This window comes from Balaenoptera physalus, assembly GCF_965194825.1.
Source record: "Balaenoptera physalus genome assembly, chromosome: 1".
Lineage (NCBI taxonomy): Eukaryota > Metazoa > Chordata > Mammalia > Artiodactyla > Balaenopteridae > Balaenoptera > Balaenoptera physalus.
This window is the reverse complement of record NC_138882.1, coordinates 5,178,184-5,196,946: the sequence shown is the minus strand read 5'-3', so window position 1 is coordinate 5,196,946 and position 18,763 is coordinate 5,178,184. Positions and strand designations below refer to the sequence as shown.

General features: G+C 40.7%; 1 protein-coding gene across 13 annotated transcripts in view; it reads left to right on the top strand.

The window, feature by feature from the left end:
- The window catches only part of NEK7 (NIMA related kinase 7), a 145,718-nt gene that overhangs the window by 105,419 nt on the left and 21,536 nt on the right, over positions 1-18,763 (top strand). For 11 of the 13 annotated variants that reach the window (XM_082425750.1, XM_082425749.1, XM_082425758.1 and 8 more), the window contains 2 exons: positions 11,395-11,489; positions 15,554-15,709. In XM_082425750.1, the coding sequence (XP_082281876.1) occupies positions 11,395-11,489; positions 15,554-15,709 (251 nt within the window). The remainder of the gene's footprint in view (positions 1-11,394; positions 11,490-15,553; positions 15,710-18,763) is intronic. The other 2 variants (XR_014253617.1, XM_082425759.1) reach the window with 2 other exon arrangements.

Below are 18,763 nucleotides of genomic sequence, written 5' to 3'. Positions count from 1 at the left end.
CCACACACAGTGTCTCCCAGTCTCTCCATTTCTGTCCTGTCCTCCTTAATCCACAACAGCTTCGTGTTTGGACTAGGAAAGTATCCTCCCTGGTTTGTAATATTCCTTCCCCAAAGACATGATCTGATCATGTTACTTCCTCCAAATCTTTGACTGTCCCCTGTGGCCTAAAGAATATCGTGAAAAGTCCTTGGCTTCGCGTTTGGGGTCCTCTAGGTCGGTGTCTGCTGGCCCACTCCCGTCTTTGGCTACCCACCTCCCTCATGATGTCCGCCGTGCTTTTCCTCTTGCCTTGTTCTGAACGTGAGACAGAACGGAGGACACCTGGATTTACCTGCCCATTCTTCTGTAGGACCCTGATCAAGCCCTTCATTCACTTTTCTCAGGTTCAGTTTCCTGGTTTCTAAAAATGGAAATGTGGGTAGTAACCATTCTATGTCAAGCAGCCCCTAACCTAATGATAAAATGAACACAAACATGTTTTCTTTTTTTTTTTTTTAAAGAGCTCCTGACTTATTTATTTATTTATTTTATTTTTTTTGGCTGTGCTGTGTCTTCGTTTCTATGCGAGGGCTTTCTCTAGTTGCGGCGAGCGGGGGCCACTCTTCATCGCGGTGCGCGGGCCTCTCACTATCGCGGCCTCTCTTGTTGTGGAGCACAGGCTCCAGACGCGCAGGCTCAGTAGTTGTGGCTCATGGGCCCAGTTGCTCCGCGGCATGTGGGATCTTCCCAGACCAGGGCTCGAACCCGTGTCCCCTACATTGGCAGGCAGATTCTCAACCACTGCGCCACCAGGGAAGCCCCCAAACATGTTTTCTGAACACTGTAAGTTGCTGTATAAATGTTAAGTTGCTGATGTTAACATGACAGTAGTGTGGGGAGGAGAGGAGAGGGAAGTCATGTGAAATTTATTTATTCTGTTGAAATACCTGAACTGATTCATTCAAAGACACAGGTGCTATTCCAGGGCATAGGAACGTAGCCTGAACAGGTCAAGTGCTTGTCTGCATGGCTGTCACCTGGTGGTGGGAGGGAACAGATAATAAACAAGGAAACAAAGGAATACGATGATCTGTTAGCCTGTGCAGGGAGTGACTAGCGGAGGGAGCACTTCAGAAAGGGCGAGGCCCCTGCCAGGAGGTGGTGTTTGACCTGGGACGAGGAGGATGCAGAAGAGCGGCTATACTGGGTCCCCGGAGAGTAACGTCCCAGGCTGACCGGCAGCAGTTCAGACAAGGGGCTGCTGCAGGACGTGCTCTCCCGCAGGAGGTTTGCGGGGTCAGGGTGCAGGAGGGCCTCAGCCCCACGAGGGGGGTTCACACCTTATTCCGAGCACAGGGCCAGCTTTGCAGGGCTGGCACGAGGACAGCCACATAGTCTGATTTGTGTGAGGACCGAGCCACGAGCCTCCGTCTTCCTGGGGGTCATCACGCCCTGTTGCCTGCTCTCCTCGGGGCCTTCTCTGTCCTGGTAGTTTCTTCTTTGGCTCCTAGACGGCCTCTTAGTATGTGCTGCCCAGAGCTACCTCATTTGTGCTCCTCAGCCCAGCGAGCACCAAGTTTATCCCTGTCTGATCTGAGCTCTGGAAGGTTCTTTGGTTTTTGTCCCCTTCCCCTTTTGTTTTCTACATGCACTTATGTTAAGTCAGATCTTCATTTAGCATTTTTGTATTGATTGGGACAGAGGGTGTGGCTGGGAGACTCATTGTAGGATTACACATATTCCTAGGTGTAAGCTTTGCTGTTTTCTTTCATATTGTTTATCAATCTTACAAATGTAACAGATGTTAGAAAATGTGTTACGTGCATGTATCTATATCTATATCTACGTATATCTTTAAAATTTGTGATGAGGACTCCTCCTCTCTCTGGAGTCAAGCTTTTTGATCGTCTAGATACGGGGCCGTCAGACTTCTTGACAGTCCCCCCCACTCGCCCCCTGCCCCAGCAACACCGTGATCCCCATGGGGACCTAACTGCGTATAACTGAAGCACAAGTTCCATGCGACAGTGTTCTCTGCTGTAACTGCAGTGCATTCTGATGCTGTCTGTTCTATTTTGTGTTACTAAAAATAATGGTATTTGCAACCCAGTAAATTGATTTCCCAACTCATTAATGGGTGATAACCTGCAACTGGGAGAACATTAGTCTGTGTTTACAGTACTTTCATGCTGTTCCATTTACTTAAAGACAGATTCCCATTTTTCTACCTTCTCCTTGTAGACCTTCTCCTGTCCTGCCCTCTGGCCAGTTCGGTCGGTCAGACGTAGTGCGTAGTGCAGTCATTTACAGAGTTGCCTGTGCTCCTGGAGGTGGGGAGTAATGTGCCTGATTGTTCCGTACAGTTTGCAGCCGTTCAGCTCCCTGAGGTCCTCGCAGGCCGACGTGAGCCATGGATGCAAACTGTTCCCCTTCTAGAGCCCAGGAGACTGAGGCACAGGAGGCGAACGGGCTTTGCACCTGGAAACCAGTGAGGCGAGCTTCCCTAGTCTGCGGTCCCTCTCCCACCCGGCACTGTATGTTTTTGCTGTATGCGGACCTTGTGGCGTTTTCCCTGACTCTGCCACTGTTTTCCGACTTGATGTTACTTACCTCCATCGGGGTTACCTTATCCCGCTGTGCACATAGCTGAGGGGCCTACAGGTGAAAGTGCAATTTGCCCCCATCCTGCACTTGACTGTTCTGCATGCCCAAGACTCAGAAGTAAACAGGACGGAAGTCTTTCTTCACAACCATTCTGTCTACCAGCAACTGGGGCTGATATTTCTGAGGAAGTGGCTCTTCTAGACTGAAAACTAAAACTTCACCAAAACCTGTGAAGTAGGAACATGGCAATCAAGGTGTAATTTTTCTCATGTCACCTTGGATTATTTTAAAATAATCCAAATATATGATTGTTAGTCAAACCATATCAAACTGCCCTAATTTCCTGTGATAGTGACCCAGAGGAATCGTCCACGGCTACTAAATATCAAACGTAGCAACGAATATGTGCACAGCATTTATTATTTGCAAGCAGTTTTAAAGCACATTTTCTCCTCTGTTCCTTCGTGTTGTGTAGGGGGTAGGGTGGGGATTACTGAGCACACTCTATTTAATACTGAACCTGACCCCACTCCCACACCATCCCTAGAATTCCTGATCCTTATCCCGTTTTCATTTTTCTGTTTTTCTTAGGACTTCGTGTCTTCGAATATGCTGTGTTACTTACTTATTATGCTTAGTACTTTCTGTCTTTCTGCCGCAGCCATATGGAAGCTTCATGAGGACCGGGATCTTCATGTTTTTGGTTCTCTGATGTATCTCAGATGTGTAGGAGAGGGCATTGCACATAATAGATGCTCAGTGCATACTGATCAAATGAATTAGAGACAGGCTACACATCAAAGGATGGATTTAACTAAATATATCAGTAAGTATAGGTTAGATTATGCCGCAGGAAGAAACAGTACCAGCGTTTAGTTGCTTAGCACTGAAGCGTATTATTTCTCTGGTCACCCGGAATCAGCTGTGGGCCCCGTGTGGGTCCCGGTGGCCGCCCTCCCTCCAGGTGGTCACTTGGCATTTCAGGGGGCTTCAGTCTTGTGTGATCTTCATGAGATGAAGAGATCATGGAGAATCACTTACTGGCTCTTAATTAAATCTTTCTACTTGAATGTAACACATTAATTCCCATTCGTATTTTATTGGCTACAACATGTCTCATGGCCGCATCCATCTTAAAGGAGTGGATGAATAATTCTCCCAGGTGTTCAGGAAGAGGAGAACCGGAAACAGTGAAGGTGAGGATTGTCCCCCGTCATTGTCCATGAGATGAAGGAAAAATACCTCATTCATTTGTTTATGTGGTTTGTACGCCTTCTCTCCTTGTTTATTTTTGTGACTTATTTGTAGCTATTGCACCTGAAGGGTAATTAGCTCTCTTGATGGGATTGTGTGGCTGGGGGGAAGGAAGAGGGAGCCATGGATAGCCTTAGGGAGTGTCCCTCATTCTGAATTAGGAGATTCTGAGCAGAGAGATTATTTTTGAATCCAGAATGATTCATGAGGTGCGCTAGAGTATTGATCCCTGGTGAGTTTTCTCTTGATCAATAAATCTGTAATTTTCCCTCCTGGACGCACTTGTGATAGGGACCTTATTTTGGCCAACTTAAAACATTTATAATAAAAATGATTACTTACCAAACTTCAAACACCAGCTGTGGACTGAGTGCCATGTAGCACATGAACTGCTTTCTCTTCTGCATCTCTAATTCAAATCTTTAAAGTGGTTGTGATTACCTGGTTTAGGGTCCTTATCAGTTAGTGAAAAACCAGAGCTCTTTTAAATGATAAAAGATCATCATTTTATTCTTTTATTCTTCTTATGGTAAATGTATTGGCTTCTACCCCCCCCAAAATAAAACCCTCAAAGAATGTACCTCATCCCATCCCCAGACTGTCCAGTGAACTCGTAGAGGTCGAGGATGCTTTAGACCACAAGCGTTTCCTGTGGGGTTCTTGGCCTGTGGCTGGCTCGGCACGTGGAATTGGCCCACGTGACGCACGACTCGTCAGTGCATTTGTATTGCTTTCCTATTGCTGCCCTAACAAATTCCCACAAGTGCAGTGGCTTAAAACAACAGAGATTTATTATTTTTGCAGTTCTGTAGGTCAGAATTCCAACACGGCTCTCACCCGGCTAACATCAGGGCGTCTGCAGAATTGCACTTTTTTCCGGAGCTTCGAGGGGAGACTTACCCGGGTTGTTGGCAGAATCCAGGTCTTCGGTGTTGCCGGACCCAGGCCCCTTTTTCCTTCCTGTGTCCTCCCGAGGCTGCGTCTCACCTTCTGACGCTGCCCTCATTGGCTTCTCCCTCCTTCCTCCATCTTCAAGTCCCGCAGTGGCAGGTGGAGACCCTCTCACACTTGGAATCTCCCCTACCCCTGCCCTTGCAAATGTCACGGACAGGCCAGGGTAGTCTCCCTAGCTTCAGGTCCCTTTGCCGTGTGATGTGACGTTCACGGCGTAGCACCAGGGGCCAAAGTGCTGCCCGCCTCCCCGGACTGGTCGCCCTGACGGCTGGAGAGGCTTTGGTGTCCTCTAAAGCCCGGTAAGGTGGCGTGCTTTAAAGGTCAGAGGTTTTAACGGAAGTTCACGGTACTGAAGTTAAGCACTTGCTTTTTTAGACAGATGTCTTAACGTTAAAATTTCCCATTTTTAATTATAGACTTTCATCAGTGATATGCGTTTACTTTTCAAGGGAGAAAATACCACACTTGCATTCATGTAAGTTTTGAAAGCAAGTCCTTTTCTATCATTACTATTAGTTTATTAACAGTTCTTTTTTTTTTTTTTTTTAATTATTTACAAAAGCTTATTTAATCCTCAAGGGTCGTCTCTCCTTTGTACCAGTCTTACTTTTGAGTGCCTTGCTTCCTCATGGACAGAAATATAGGAAGAGATAGAAAGTAATTTTAACAAAACTTAATTAGAAAAATTACACTGCCATAAAATATAAGCACATTATGTACTCCAAAGGTATATGTAAGTAATTAAGGGTAGTTACCTGCTATTCAAGCAAATCTGTTTGCATCAAAGTTGCATTTATTATTTACAATGAAGTGTTTCCTGTCTGATGGCTTGCTCTAGTGAAAAGGAGAAAAAAAAAACAAAAAACAGCTTAATCATGTTCTAATATGGCATTTTACTTGCTTTCTTAATGTCTCCCGGAAGAGCAAAAAGATAGTTTTCTTTTTGCATGTACGTGTGTGATTTAGTTATTATATATGCTTGTTGTACCTCCTGAGGATGGAATAGGTTTTTACAGAGAGCTGGCTGGGGTGCTCTGATACTGGTCCTTGTGCTGGACAAATACTTGAAACCTCTTGGGGGGAAATTGTGTTGTTGTCGTTGTTGTTTGCGTTACAGGGTTGCTTGAACTCCTCTTTCCCTTTCAAAATGAGACAATGGTTCTCTGATTTTGTAATGTTGCCAGCTGAGTAAACGCATGGCCGTCGTTCCACCAGCATCAGAATTTTCACACTGGGGTCTCTTGAGTGTACAATTCATGCTCCCCACACTGTTTCCAAGTGCGATATATCCTCTGATTACAACTTGGAAAATTAGTGTTCTTGAACCAGGCATTAAAGCAGTTTCATTTTTGGTGCCAAGTGTCACCTGCGGTCACGTGCTTGTCCTTCCCACACCTTCCCTAGCACCTCTCTGTGGGTCTTTCCTTGGCGTGTACCCCATCATAGTTCAGCGTGGTTTGGAGCCTTAAAGGCAGCATATGCTTGGTCAGTATTAAAGACTACTTTCACTGATTTATTTTTAACTTGCAGTCCTTTCTTGACTTAAATAATCAGGCTGGAAAGAAGCTATTATCTAATTGTAAACTGTGCCTGTTTAACCTCTCAGCTACCATAACAATATCTGTTTGAAACAGAGTAGCTGCAGAGAAGCACTGAACCCTGACCCTCACTCCTGGCCTTTGGTGTGTACATGCTGAGACTTGTAGAAGAGTTCTCTGCTGCTTAATTTGGAAAGATACAGATTTTTTTTTTCCAGTCTTATTTCACAGTCGTCAATTTTAATGAAATAACTGTTTAAATGCAAGGGACAGAACGACCTGGCTTGAATTCTACATCCATACCTTACTAGCTTTGTGATCTTTGGCAAATTACCTGACTTCCTTATGCGTCCTCTCTACAGCAAGGTAATAGTAGTAACATCTCATTAAACTACCTCTTGGGGACTTCCCTGGTGGTGCAGTGGTTAAGAATCCACCTGCCAATGCAGGGGTCACGGGTTTGAGCCCTGGTCCGGGAAGATCCCACATGCCGCAGAGCAGCTAAGCCCGTGCGCCACAACTACTGAGCCTGTGCTCTAGAGCCCACGAGCCACAACTACTGAGCCCACGAGCCACAGCTACTGAAGCCCGGGCACCTAGAGCCTGTGCTCCGCAACAAGAGAAGCCACAACAATGAGAAACTCACGCACTGCAACCAAGAGTAGGCCCTGCTCGCCGCAACTAAAGCCCGCGCGCAGCAATGGAGACCCAATGCAGCCAAAACTAAAATAAATAAAATAAAATAAATTAATTTACAAACTACCTCATAATAGCCCCCATTTCACTAGCCAGTGAGCCCCATGAAGACAAGGTCTCAGCCTGTTTACTTCTGTCTCCCCAGCACCTAGAACAGTGTGGGCCCTGATAAACAGTGTTAAAAGCTCAGCAAGATAACACATGTGATCCTTTTAACACAGTGCCTGGAGCAGAGAAACAGTAACTAGAAAATTGTCTGGGTTTTTAAATGTTATCGGTTACACTTGAAAGATGAAAAATTTATTTAATAAATGTCTTTTGTAGAAGAAATATTGATCTGCCACTCGGCCATTCTGTACTGACCTCAGATATTACTCCTTACAATTAAGTAAATTTGGCCTCTCTCCATGAAGTCTGCCAACGTAATTTCTGTGCTGGCTTAAGAGTATGAAGGAAAAAATGAAAATTAATTCCTATTTCCTGAAGTTGTATGTGTTCGTGTGTGTGTGTGTGTGTGTTTAAATCAAATTGAGGTTTAAGATGAATTGTGTCCTTTCAGTTCCCCCAGCAAGGAATGTTCAAAGCTTTCTTTTCTGCAGTTTGTTCTGAGAGAAAGAAGCAACATTTCTAAACTGAATTTGCTTGTTTGTACCCTCTGATGTAAAACATTTCAGTCAACTGTCCTAGGTAATAGTTTAAAACAGGAATATATTACTTTTTTCCACTTCACTTTCTGTATGGGTGTTTGCAGGGTTTTTTTGAGTGCTGGAGAATTTGAGAGCAAAGGGATCTCAGAAACGATCTCATCTTCTTCATCACTGCACCTTACAGATGAGGAAAGTAATAAAAAGAGAAGTTAAGTGGTCCTAGTTAGTTGGTGGCAAAGGTAACATGTGAAACAGATTTCCTGACCTTTGAATGATTTTTCCTTTCCTCCCTTACTTAAAAAAACAAAACAAAACAAAACAAAAAAATAGCAACCCAAATCTAACCATATAAAAAGGTGCTTCAGTGGTTCTATTATTTTTTCTCATTCAGCTCTTTGCAGAAATTGCTAAATGTTTATAAACTATTGAAAAAATGCTGTATATAACTTACTCTGATGAAATGAAAGTTATTAATTAATTTATTCTATAATAGCATGTTAACAGAATTTTTTGGCTTTCTTAAACATATTGTAGAACTTGAGAAAATCAGTCTTCATTTTGTTAAGGATACATTTTAGGATGTATTTATTGTTAATAGAGTACTTCCCATGTAAAACTTTTCTCATATAGCTAGAATAAGTCAATTAACGTAATGAATTTTTTTTTTAATATTTGAATGACTGTCTTATTATATTTTAAAGAAGGGTCAGATAGCATTTTCAGTTGTTACCAATTTTCCTCTAGTATCAGACTTCCTGTGTTTTATAATGTTATCATCCATTTCTTACTCACTTTTACTCATGTCAGGAGGTTAAAATGACATAAGTATCTGCTGTAGTGAAACATCTTCCCGTTTACCTCCAGCCACGCATTCTGGAAGGATTAGTGGAATCATGCGTCCTGCCGTCTGAGGCGCCTCAGCGCACAGTACTTTGCGCGGTCGTTTACGTGTCTAATCATGTCACTCTGCACCTCCCCCTTGTCTTGTACAGGTGTTAGGAAGTCACCACATTCTTGAGGCAACAGCACTAATACACACAGCTGTCATGAATTTTAGAAAAAAAGGTTTTTAGGAAATAATCATGTATTCATTAAGTTTGAAATGTGGAGAACGTCTCACTGCATTTACACGCATTTCACATTTTCCTGGGCACTTAAACTTTGCGGCTCTGTGCCCGCTAGAGACGGGCGAGGATGGACCCTTCATGGGCAGGGGCCCAGCCTGTGCTCAGTGTCGGCGTGCAGGACGGGGGCGCCCTGCGGGGGCAGGTCGGGGAGGCAGGGGGGCCTCCCTCTCGCACCCGGGCTCAGCCCTTAGTGATGAGTCTGACCCATCAGTAACCGTAGTGCAGGAGGCAGACTTTCTCCCTTCCCACTTAATGACGCTTTTGGACATGATGTGTCGGTCAGAGAGGTGAGTAGCATACTCAGATTTCCATTTTATTATATACGCAAGATACACATAATTGAAATACCAAAACATGCGTATTTAGTATAAAGACGCTGGTTGCTGGTAATATGAAGGAGAACCCTCATCTGGGTTTAAAGCCGCAGCGTTAACTCTGTGTGTAACTGTTGGTAATGACCTCCAGCAGCTCCCTAAGAGGCTCTTCTGTACCTTGCAGTTTTTCAGGTTTTAGGTTTAGTTTAGTGGGATTCCTAATCACCCCGCTTCTCTGCCTCCTTGGCTCTCGGGCTGACCGTGCGTTGGGTCTGTGTGGCAGTTAAGGTGTGATGCCGGGGCTAATCTCTGTAAAATGCAAGCGTTTGTTCTTCTTTTTCCCTCTCATCAATCTTTCACACTCACATCAAACCCCTAACGTATCAGCAGGTTTCCCAGAGCTACTGGTTAAAATTACCTTTGCTTTTGGTAAACTCTGAACCTTCAAGCCTCAGTGTTTTCAGTCGCCCCCTGTGGATTCCGTGAAGCCTCTCTCTGCACATCCCTCACTGCCAGTCACTGGCTTCACGTCCTGCAACCGGGAGCCTGTACAGAGCCATTTATTATTCCAGCTGTACCGCTCCCCCCTTGAACGGAGAGCGTTCAGTATGCCCACAGTTGGTGTCGCTTGTGAAAACTACAAGTGGAAGGGGCCACAGCACCCAAAGCTGCAGAGCTTGTGTTTATCTGACTCGATAATAATACAGATTCTTTAAACCTAGCCATTTCTAAAAGTTTCTTGGCTTTTCTCACCCTGAGAGAAATTGGCAAACTTACTTGTTTGTCTTCAAAGGAAATGCTGCAATTAAATCATTTATTTCTTAAAGTTTGCCTCTAATATCATGTCCGAATACTTCATACTTTAAATTTCTTTTATCCTCCTGTTTGCATACTCTTTTTTTCACTTCTTCACTTCTGTAAATACCTCCCTTTCGTCCATTCTGACTAGGACCATCCATTACTAGGAAAAATGGATTCCAGTATAGGTAGGATTTCTTGTGAATAGATGGTTCATGATGTTTTCAGCTTTTAGCCCAGCATAGTTTCCACACACAACCGTCAGGTTATCACTTCATTCTTTTGGAAGAAGAGGGTGATGTCTTTGAGCATGATGCTTTGACTGTTGATGTGCCGCCTCTTGTTGCCTCTGACTAAACGCCGCTGTTCAGCATTCTGAGTTACACTCTCATTAGATTTACTGTAAACTCCTAGGGAGTACTTAAAAATTAGTAGAAGAAGGAGAATGTGCTTTTCTCTGTGAGCAGCAGCATAGTTTTGGTAGCTGTTGCCTCAAGCAAGTAAAATTTCTAAATATTGTTCTCAAACTTTGATTTTCTGTTTGGCGAAAAGCCTTAGGCAAATAATGGTGAAATAATAGCCACCTAAGTTTGAGACTTAAGATATTCACTTCCAAAGTCACTTCGATGTTTTTTACCCTTCAAAATATAATGTATATGTCTTACTTATTTTAAGATATTTAATAAATTTTAAATTAAATGTATTATATTAGCATTCATTATATCATGTTCACATTTTCTAAAATGGTCATAAAAAACCGAAAAGTGTACTCACACATCAAAACAAGCGAACCCCAAAATTATCCAGAGTATCTTGTCTCTATAAAGTTCTCAGTAGTAATAGTCTCAGACATTTTTTCAGAGATGTCAGTGACCTTTCACATATGTTATTATATAACCCTTTGATGTACAAAAGTCTGTTTTATTCTTTCTAAAGTGGGAGAAAGTAAGGTACTGAAGGTTAATGATTATATCATTTGTAATTTTAAGAGTCACAACAATGTTCTAAGGGATGTTTCTGTAAAAGTTAGTAAGTATGATTTATTTATACGTACTCAGTTGTTAGGTATTGCTATTTATTTTAAAATTATTATATCAGCATGTTTAATTATTTGGGATATACAAGCCATGTTTAAAAATATCAAGAAATGAAACCAATGTGAGTCACTGAGTAGATTTTCATGTTAGAATTCCTTTCTCTTTCTTTAGTTGTGCTCCCTAGATTCTCCCTGAACTGATCAAAAGGAAATAAAGTGTAACCCACCACACCCTTTTTAATGTGGGATAGTTGTAAACATGCTGTTCAAGGATCAGGGAGGAAAGAGGAAATTTAAAAGTTTTGAGTATTCCCCAGAACAATTTTCTGATCCTAATGAATTATTTTGATGACATTTTACATCTGGAATTTTGGATGTAATTTCTTAGCACAGCGGCATCTTCATTTTTATCCTTCTCTTGTTTTATTTGGTTTCTTTCTGCAGTGGGTACACCTTATTACATGTCTCCAGAGAGAATACATGAAAATGGGTACAACTTCAAATCTGACATCTGGTCCCTTGGCTGTCTACTGTACGAGGTAGGTAATGGTGATAAATTCCATATATTGAAGTGATATTACTTACTGGAATATATTTCCCCTATCCTAATAGTATATAGTTATTTTTTTCTGGGTGGTGTTTAAGAATTAGCTTTTTAATTATGAGGAAGTTAATTCATTGACTTAGTAACTGTTTTTATAATGAAATTTAGTAACTATACATTTCTACACATTTACTTCCTCTAATATAATTTTAAATTGTTTCCTTTTGATGGGAGTTTTATTTCTTAAATGTTTTTAATGTTAATATAATGTTGCTGTATAATCTTATTTATAAAAATATACATTTGAACATCTATTAAAAAAAAAACTGTTGCCCATGCATAACAAGATAGATATAATAGAATGGATGTAAAATATGAAAGCATAGTAAATAGCTTTGTCACATTTTTTTTTCACTTTTATGTAGATTAATTTAGCTTTAAGGATAGTTTGTAAACAGATAATTCTTCTAGGTTATCTCTTAGTTTCCATGAGTAACGGTTTGTATTGGTAAAGCTCAGTGAAATACTCTCTCTCACCTGTTCTACTGGTGATAATTTATCAAAGGAAGATGGAATCACGTAGATAGATCCTCTAGCAAGTATTGCAGTGCGACAGTTTGGGTGAATAGAAGAAAGCATGCTATGAGCACATTTTATATTCATGTTGTATAGTAGTGTTATCAGAGAACACTCAAGCTAGGGACTTCTGTAATTTACTTCTTTAATTGAATGGTAATTTTCCTAGGAATGTAGGCTTTCAGTCAAAGCTGTTAACTAAAAATTAGCCTACATCTCGGTAACTCTTTTAATAAAATAAAATGAAGGAAAATAATACATTGAATCATTTTCATATTTTAAGGTATACAAAGGAAATCTGAACTGGATAGATAGAAACCAGTGTATTTCTTACTCTTTATTTTATGTCTCTTGTCTTCCTGACTTAAATGAAATATATGATGAGATCATCTATTTTAATTGTTCCACCTTTACTTGGAAGTAGAGCAGCAGAAGGTTTTTTAAAATGTGTATCATAATCTTTAATTATTATTTTACAGATTGCAGGTTCAAATTTCCTTAAATTAAGGAAACTGAGATTGTTTATTTTGTTCTTCCTACTAAATAAACTAATGACCACTTAAAAAGAAAGAGATTTTAAAAATGTTCTTAAAGAACATCCTTAGGGTAATTTTTATTAAGAAAAGTTATGAATTAGTGATAGAACAAAGTACATGTTTGTATGTATTCACATGAGATTAAAAGAGATTTATGCTTACTATATTATATTCTGCTAATAGGTTGGAACAGTGTTGCACTGATTTGATTATATTAAGTTATTTTAAAGTTTAAAAGGCACTTTGTACATTTTAAAATATTTTATACCTGTTTAGGTGACCTTAGATTCCTTCAGGCCATAGTCTAATAATATTATCAAAGCACCGTTTTCCCTTTATACACCTAAAAGTAAACAGCAAATTGGTTTCCACTAAAGAGATTAAATTTAGCAATGAAAAAGAAAAAGTTCAGTTGAGGTAATAAGCATTTTTTGGGAAGTTTGCTAATTCTTATAGGACCAGCAGACTCCCATGTCAAAACTGAAATAATTCTTCACATTCTGGATTTGCCTTTGAGAGGCAGTGTCCCATTTTTATGTATACTTGAACACCAAAATAAAAATTGTTTCTTTGGACACTCCTCCATTCATGCGTGTTATGTGTCGTGGATGGTTTTGAGTTACAGTATTTAACATGGTAACATTAGTTTTCAGCTCAGCACATTTTCTCAATTGCTCCATGCAGGTGATTGGGAAGAACTAGAATTTTTCTAAGGATTTAATTTACCTTGATGCTGTTATCTCCTTCTGGTTATGTTTTAATAGAATGTCAATAAAAATGCCCAGTAGTTTAGCTTTAAAAAATTGGCCATAGCATCACATCGATATTTTATGTTGTATCCCACTAAGAATTTATCATTCACAACGAAGGAGTGGGAAGCCTTTTTTGAAAACGTATTTTAAACTCAGAAAATTAGACTTTCAAATATTCCTGAAACCTCAAAAAAAAAAAAAAAAAAACTAGCAGTACAGTTTTAATTGATATGCAACAAAGTAGACTTTACTAATTAAAATCAAGATGCTGTGCTTTTGCTACACGGACCTTTACATGGAAAAGTAGGTTTTACACATTTCCTTTATTGTTCAGTGCAGCAATTGCATCCTTCCAGGGTTGTAGGTTGGTGGCTTACAGTTCAAAAAAAAAAGAGAGCTGCCACCAGCCCCAAAGACAGACAGTGGGCTTTCGTCCCTCCAACACCCCCAGAATACTAATCAGGGAAGTCGGACCCTGGAGGTCAGGGAGCAAGTCAATCATTCTAGCGATCGTCTCAGTGTGGAGGATCAAATTAGCCTGAAAAATTCAGCTGCTGGGAGGAGAGGGCGAGCAGCTGTCAGGGGCAGCATCGAGATGCACTAATGAACCAGATGAATAGTGCAAAAGCTTGAAAATAAAAACAGGACAGTTGACATTTTTCATCTGTCAAAGCAGGAGATGCATGAAAATATACTATTCCTGTTTAACTCCTTAGGGGACATTCAGATTTTTTTTTTTTTTTTTAACACTGCAGTATTGAGACAAAAGTACTGTAATGAACTCCTGGCACATGATAATGAATATACGGACGTTTACTTAGGGTTTTTGCAAACACGGAGAGACAATAGTTTATACACACAGTCTATTTTTCAAGGGGGGCATTTTAAAGATTGTGTTTTATCATAAAGTGTCCTCGCATTTCAACAAAACATGTAATTATTATTGTAGCCCCTCTTCTAGAAATTTCCTCTCAAATGGAGTGGAAATTTATATGTTAAGGGACATGCACCTTGTTTGGGGGTTTCTTCTCTTCGTGGGGAACACCTGTTCCTAAGGTGGTTTTGCAGGAGGTCTAGGAAAGGGCTGCCGGGCGGCTCTGCGCTCTGCTTCCCCCCAAGCCCCGCGGGCCAGGCCGGGAAGGAGTTAAGCTCTGCCCGCAGCGGCCCAGACAGATGAGAGCCCTTCGCAGCTCATGCGTCCCCGCCGACGCCCGCCCCGCCGAGGAGCACTGCTCGGCCCAGCGTGTTGCACGCACGCCCGGCCTGTCTGGGGAATGTACACATTGTCCTTCCAAAATCAAACTTATTAGCACATGTAGAAAAGGGTGACTGACTTGGGGGCAGCGTCGTACTCTGTGTTGTAGTCTCGCGCCCACAGTTCAAAGATTCAGGAGGCGAACATTTTCAATTGAATTTTTAGTTTGTAACCCTGCTAACCGCAGTCCTTGCTCACACCTGAAATCAGGTCAAGTTAGAACCTGGTCTTAAAATAAAGTTAAATTCAGTAATGTCTTTTTTAAAGGCATTCATTCTTTGAGTCGTTTTTTTTTTTTCTGCATAAAAATCTCATTTGGATGCCTTGAAGTAGCGGCTATGACTCCTAGGCCTTTTGAGCACATTTCGTGTTTTCGAGACATCATCAAAAAAGAAAAGCAGTTCTAATTCATTGTGAACTAGTTGAGGATCAGTTATAACATTCAGACTGAGAAGACATTTTTTTATCTCAAAATAACCTTTTCCTACAGAAACTGCCGTGTGAAATAAAATGCTGTGTGTTCTGTTCCCCAAGCCATGGCTAGATTATAATTCAGTTTTAACTTCAGTTTCATTTTTGTTGTATTGTGACCATTACATGGTTGATACATACCATTGATGTCTGTCTAGTCATGAGATATATACTAGTTGTTCCTATAGCACTGTATTTACAGAGTCTTAAGTTATTTTGTTATTCTTCTAATACTGTTTTATACTGCATATGTGTGTATGTGTATAAATAATTATATGCTAACCATTTCTCCCTTTTAGGGAAGTTTAAATGTTGAAAATAATAACCAAAAATTGAAGTAAGACTTTTTAGGACTTAATAATTCTCTGAAAAGGGTATTCATGAAACACAGAATGCCTAGAGAACTTTATTTAAAGAATTTGTAATTACCGCCCCCAGTGTAATACACGTGATGAAATCTCCCCTAAAGTTACCACGTAACTGTGTCAGTTTCATTGGGAGCATTTTACAGATGGCTGCGTTACAGAGCCCTTTCTATGGCGACAAAATGAACTTGTACTCGCTGTGTAAGAAGATAGAGCAGTGTGACTACCCACCTCTTCCTTCAGACCACTATTCAGAGGAGGTAAGTCGTTTTCCAGTCATGGCGTTCACGTTGTTCATTTTGCTGACGTTTGCATTTTATTACAGAATCTTCTTTTATCCATCGATACAAATGACAAGTACAGATGGCAGAAAGAGCACCTTCATTCCGTCTCCCTTCTCTCGGAGGCTTGGCCGTTAGAGAGTTGACCACAGTCAGTTCATCACGTGGAGGGGACCACAGCGCAGCATGTGGTGTGACACGGGCCACCTCCTACGCGGGCTGGGAGCAGTGGCTGACTACAGGCTCCTGAGCACGGCAGGGGCAGAATTAATGCCGAAGCCAGGCTCTGGGCGACCAGCGTGTCCAGTGGGCCCTCTTGACAGGGTTCCTCCTCGTGCCCGTGGTCTCAGAGCAGCACACAGTTGTAACTTTCTCTTCTGGCACCACTTCCTCCCTCCAGCCCATGTTTTCCCAGATGGGAAGCACACATCTCTCAGCTGCATGCTTCTCAGCCTTATTCTCTCAGCTTTACCCTCCCTCCTTTTACTTTGACAAGATCTGCCCCATCCCCACCTCACTGCTGCGGTCAGATTCCTGTAGGAAACGCTTGTGGTTATCACTGTAGATGTGGTAAAGAGTACCCTGGGTAGAACTGAAAATCCTAGAAGACGTTCCCTTGTTAAGATCTGAGCTGGATCCTTGCTTGCTTTGGGAACCCACTGAAATGAGTTGTTTGGGCTCCACCCAACATCCAGTTTTTCATTGAACAAAACATCTCCCATTTTTGCCTAACGCATCATGATTTTACCTATATTTAAGGAGGAGATATGCAGAATAGCAGTGTCTCAGGTGAACCAAGTGTGTTCACATAACTCTTTTTGGAAAGCTCACTGGGGACCCACCCAGAGAAACCACTGTTTTAGGACATCTCACCTGCTCGTGAGCAGCAGAGGTTTTGCCCAAGGAAAATGGAAAGGGGCAAAGGAAAAATATGAAACAATTATAATGTTCACCTTTTAGGTGGTCTTGTCACTCTTTCTATGTGAAATGAACGCAGTCGGTTCCAATTTTATATAAGGAAGAGTGAGTCCATGTAACTTGAATAATAAATATCTCTAAAGAATTTTTACCATATGTAAGGCATTTGTGGTCCTAGGATGTTGAAAGTACCTTTTTTTTTTTTTTTTCCTAATAGTTTTGATACTGACAATCAATGACGCTTGGTTTTTTTGTTTCACAGCATTGGTATTCAGGTAATTAGAACAAACTCTTACAAGGCAGTGGTGGTAATTTAGAAGTATTATCTGTATTTGATGTTAATGCTATTATGTTAGCCATTTTTAATTACTATTTTGGGTATAGACTATAAATAACGGCACTTCACAAAGCCAACTTCAGCACTCTCGGCCTGGAAATACAGTAGGGTGTGAATAGTCATGCAAAATGATAGCGAGAATGTCAGGGGCCGTCCTTTGTTGTGTCACTCATGCTGTCTTCTTTTTTCCACGAAGCGCATGAATATTTCACGTATCTGCATCCTCATCCCCTATTCTTCTTGACTAATTTTCAGACTGTCTGAATTTGCATTTCACATGGTAGCTGATTAGGAGATGCCGAGTGCAGCAGTGAAGCCTCAGCAGGCGGTTGCCATGGTGACCTTCAGCAGGATTTTAATGATGATACCACTAGTGGTTCGTTGAAGTCGGCCTGCCTGCAGGGCTACTTCACTGCAGCTAAGTGTGAAGTTGGATTTGCGGATTCTCAGCCAAGGGGCAAATATCAAAGTCTGGCCCAGATAGAAGAAGGTCTTATGGTTGGGAAAGGAAAATAGATTACACTTTTTTTACTTCACTCTATACAGTTACCAGTTTTGAAGAGAGATATAAAGCAAAACATGTTATATGATGTACTTTCCAAAAAAGATAGTACGGTCTCTCCGATTGGTAACATTTGCTGTTGCACGATGATAAAACTGAAAGCTGTAATGCGTAGGTAAACAGGGAAACTAATTCTTACTGAAGAAATGAGATATAAAAAATACAGACTAATGATCTTACTTTAATCTGTTCAGTTATGTAGAAAAGTTCTCAGAATAAGAGCTTTGAAATGCAGATGTGCTAATAAATATTTTCTCTCCTTAAGTAGGAACTCAAGTTGTTTGGAAAATAATTATACAGAATTTATGGTAGCAAAAAACATGAACAGACTTCATGCTGCCATACATTAACGGCATCTTATTATTCCTTTATATAGTAGGCTTTTTAGATCTTTTAAAAGTCCAAATTGCCATTTAGCTTTTTTAGTATGGCAAAATTTAGGAAACAATGAAAAGTGAAGTATAAAGTTTTTCAACAGTGAACTTTTAGTTAAAAGACCAATCCATTAGGTGTCAATTTTATAGCTCAAATGCTAACAGACTCTATATCTGTTGGAAAACTAAACATTTTAAGCAAATTAATTTACCACCAAATATCTATTTGAAAGCTTACCAAGTTGATTTAGCTACTGCTAAATTTTTAAGGCTCCTGCCCAAAGAGGACACACAGGGAGCATTTCATGAGAATAAAAGGCCTGCCTGCCAACCAGCCTCGATTGATCAGAATCCTGAGGAGCTCTACAAGGTTTATTTCCAGATACAGTCATTCCATTTAGAAGAGCTCAGAGTTTAAGAGCTTGGGATTTTTAAATTTCTTATGATCTAAGACATAGATACACTTAAGCATTAAAAACCAAAGCTGAGAAATAGTATCCTTTGGAAAAATAAACCTGTATGTCAGAGATATTTCCTTTTGAATTATGCTGTTGTTATTATGTACAGTTTAGGATTCCAAACTGAATTATCTCAGCTGCACATGAATGATATTAGGAACGTATATATATTTGTAGCTGACTAAAGTATCTTTTTTTACGACTTTTGGTGTTCAGTATTCTTTCCTTTTCTAGTAGTGATCTCATCCATGTAGCAATAGGGAATTACTGTACTTAACAATAAAAATATTGGGTCAAAAAAAAACAAAAGGTAAGATATTTTCCCTGAGATACCTCTTAGTTTTAATTAAACTTAGTATTGTTGGTGATTAAGAAATTAACATC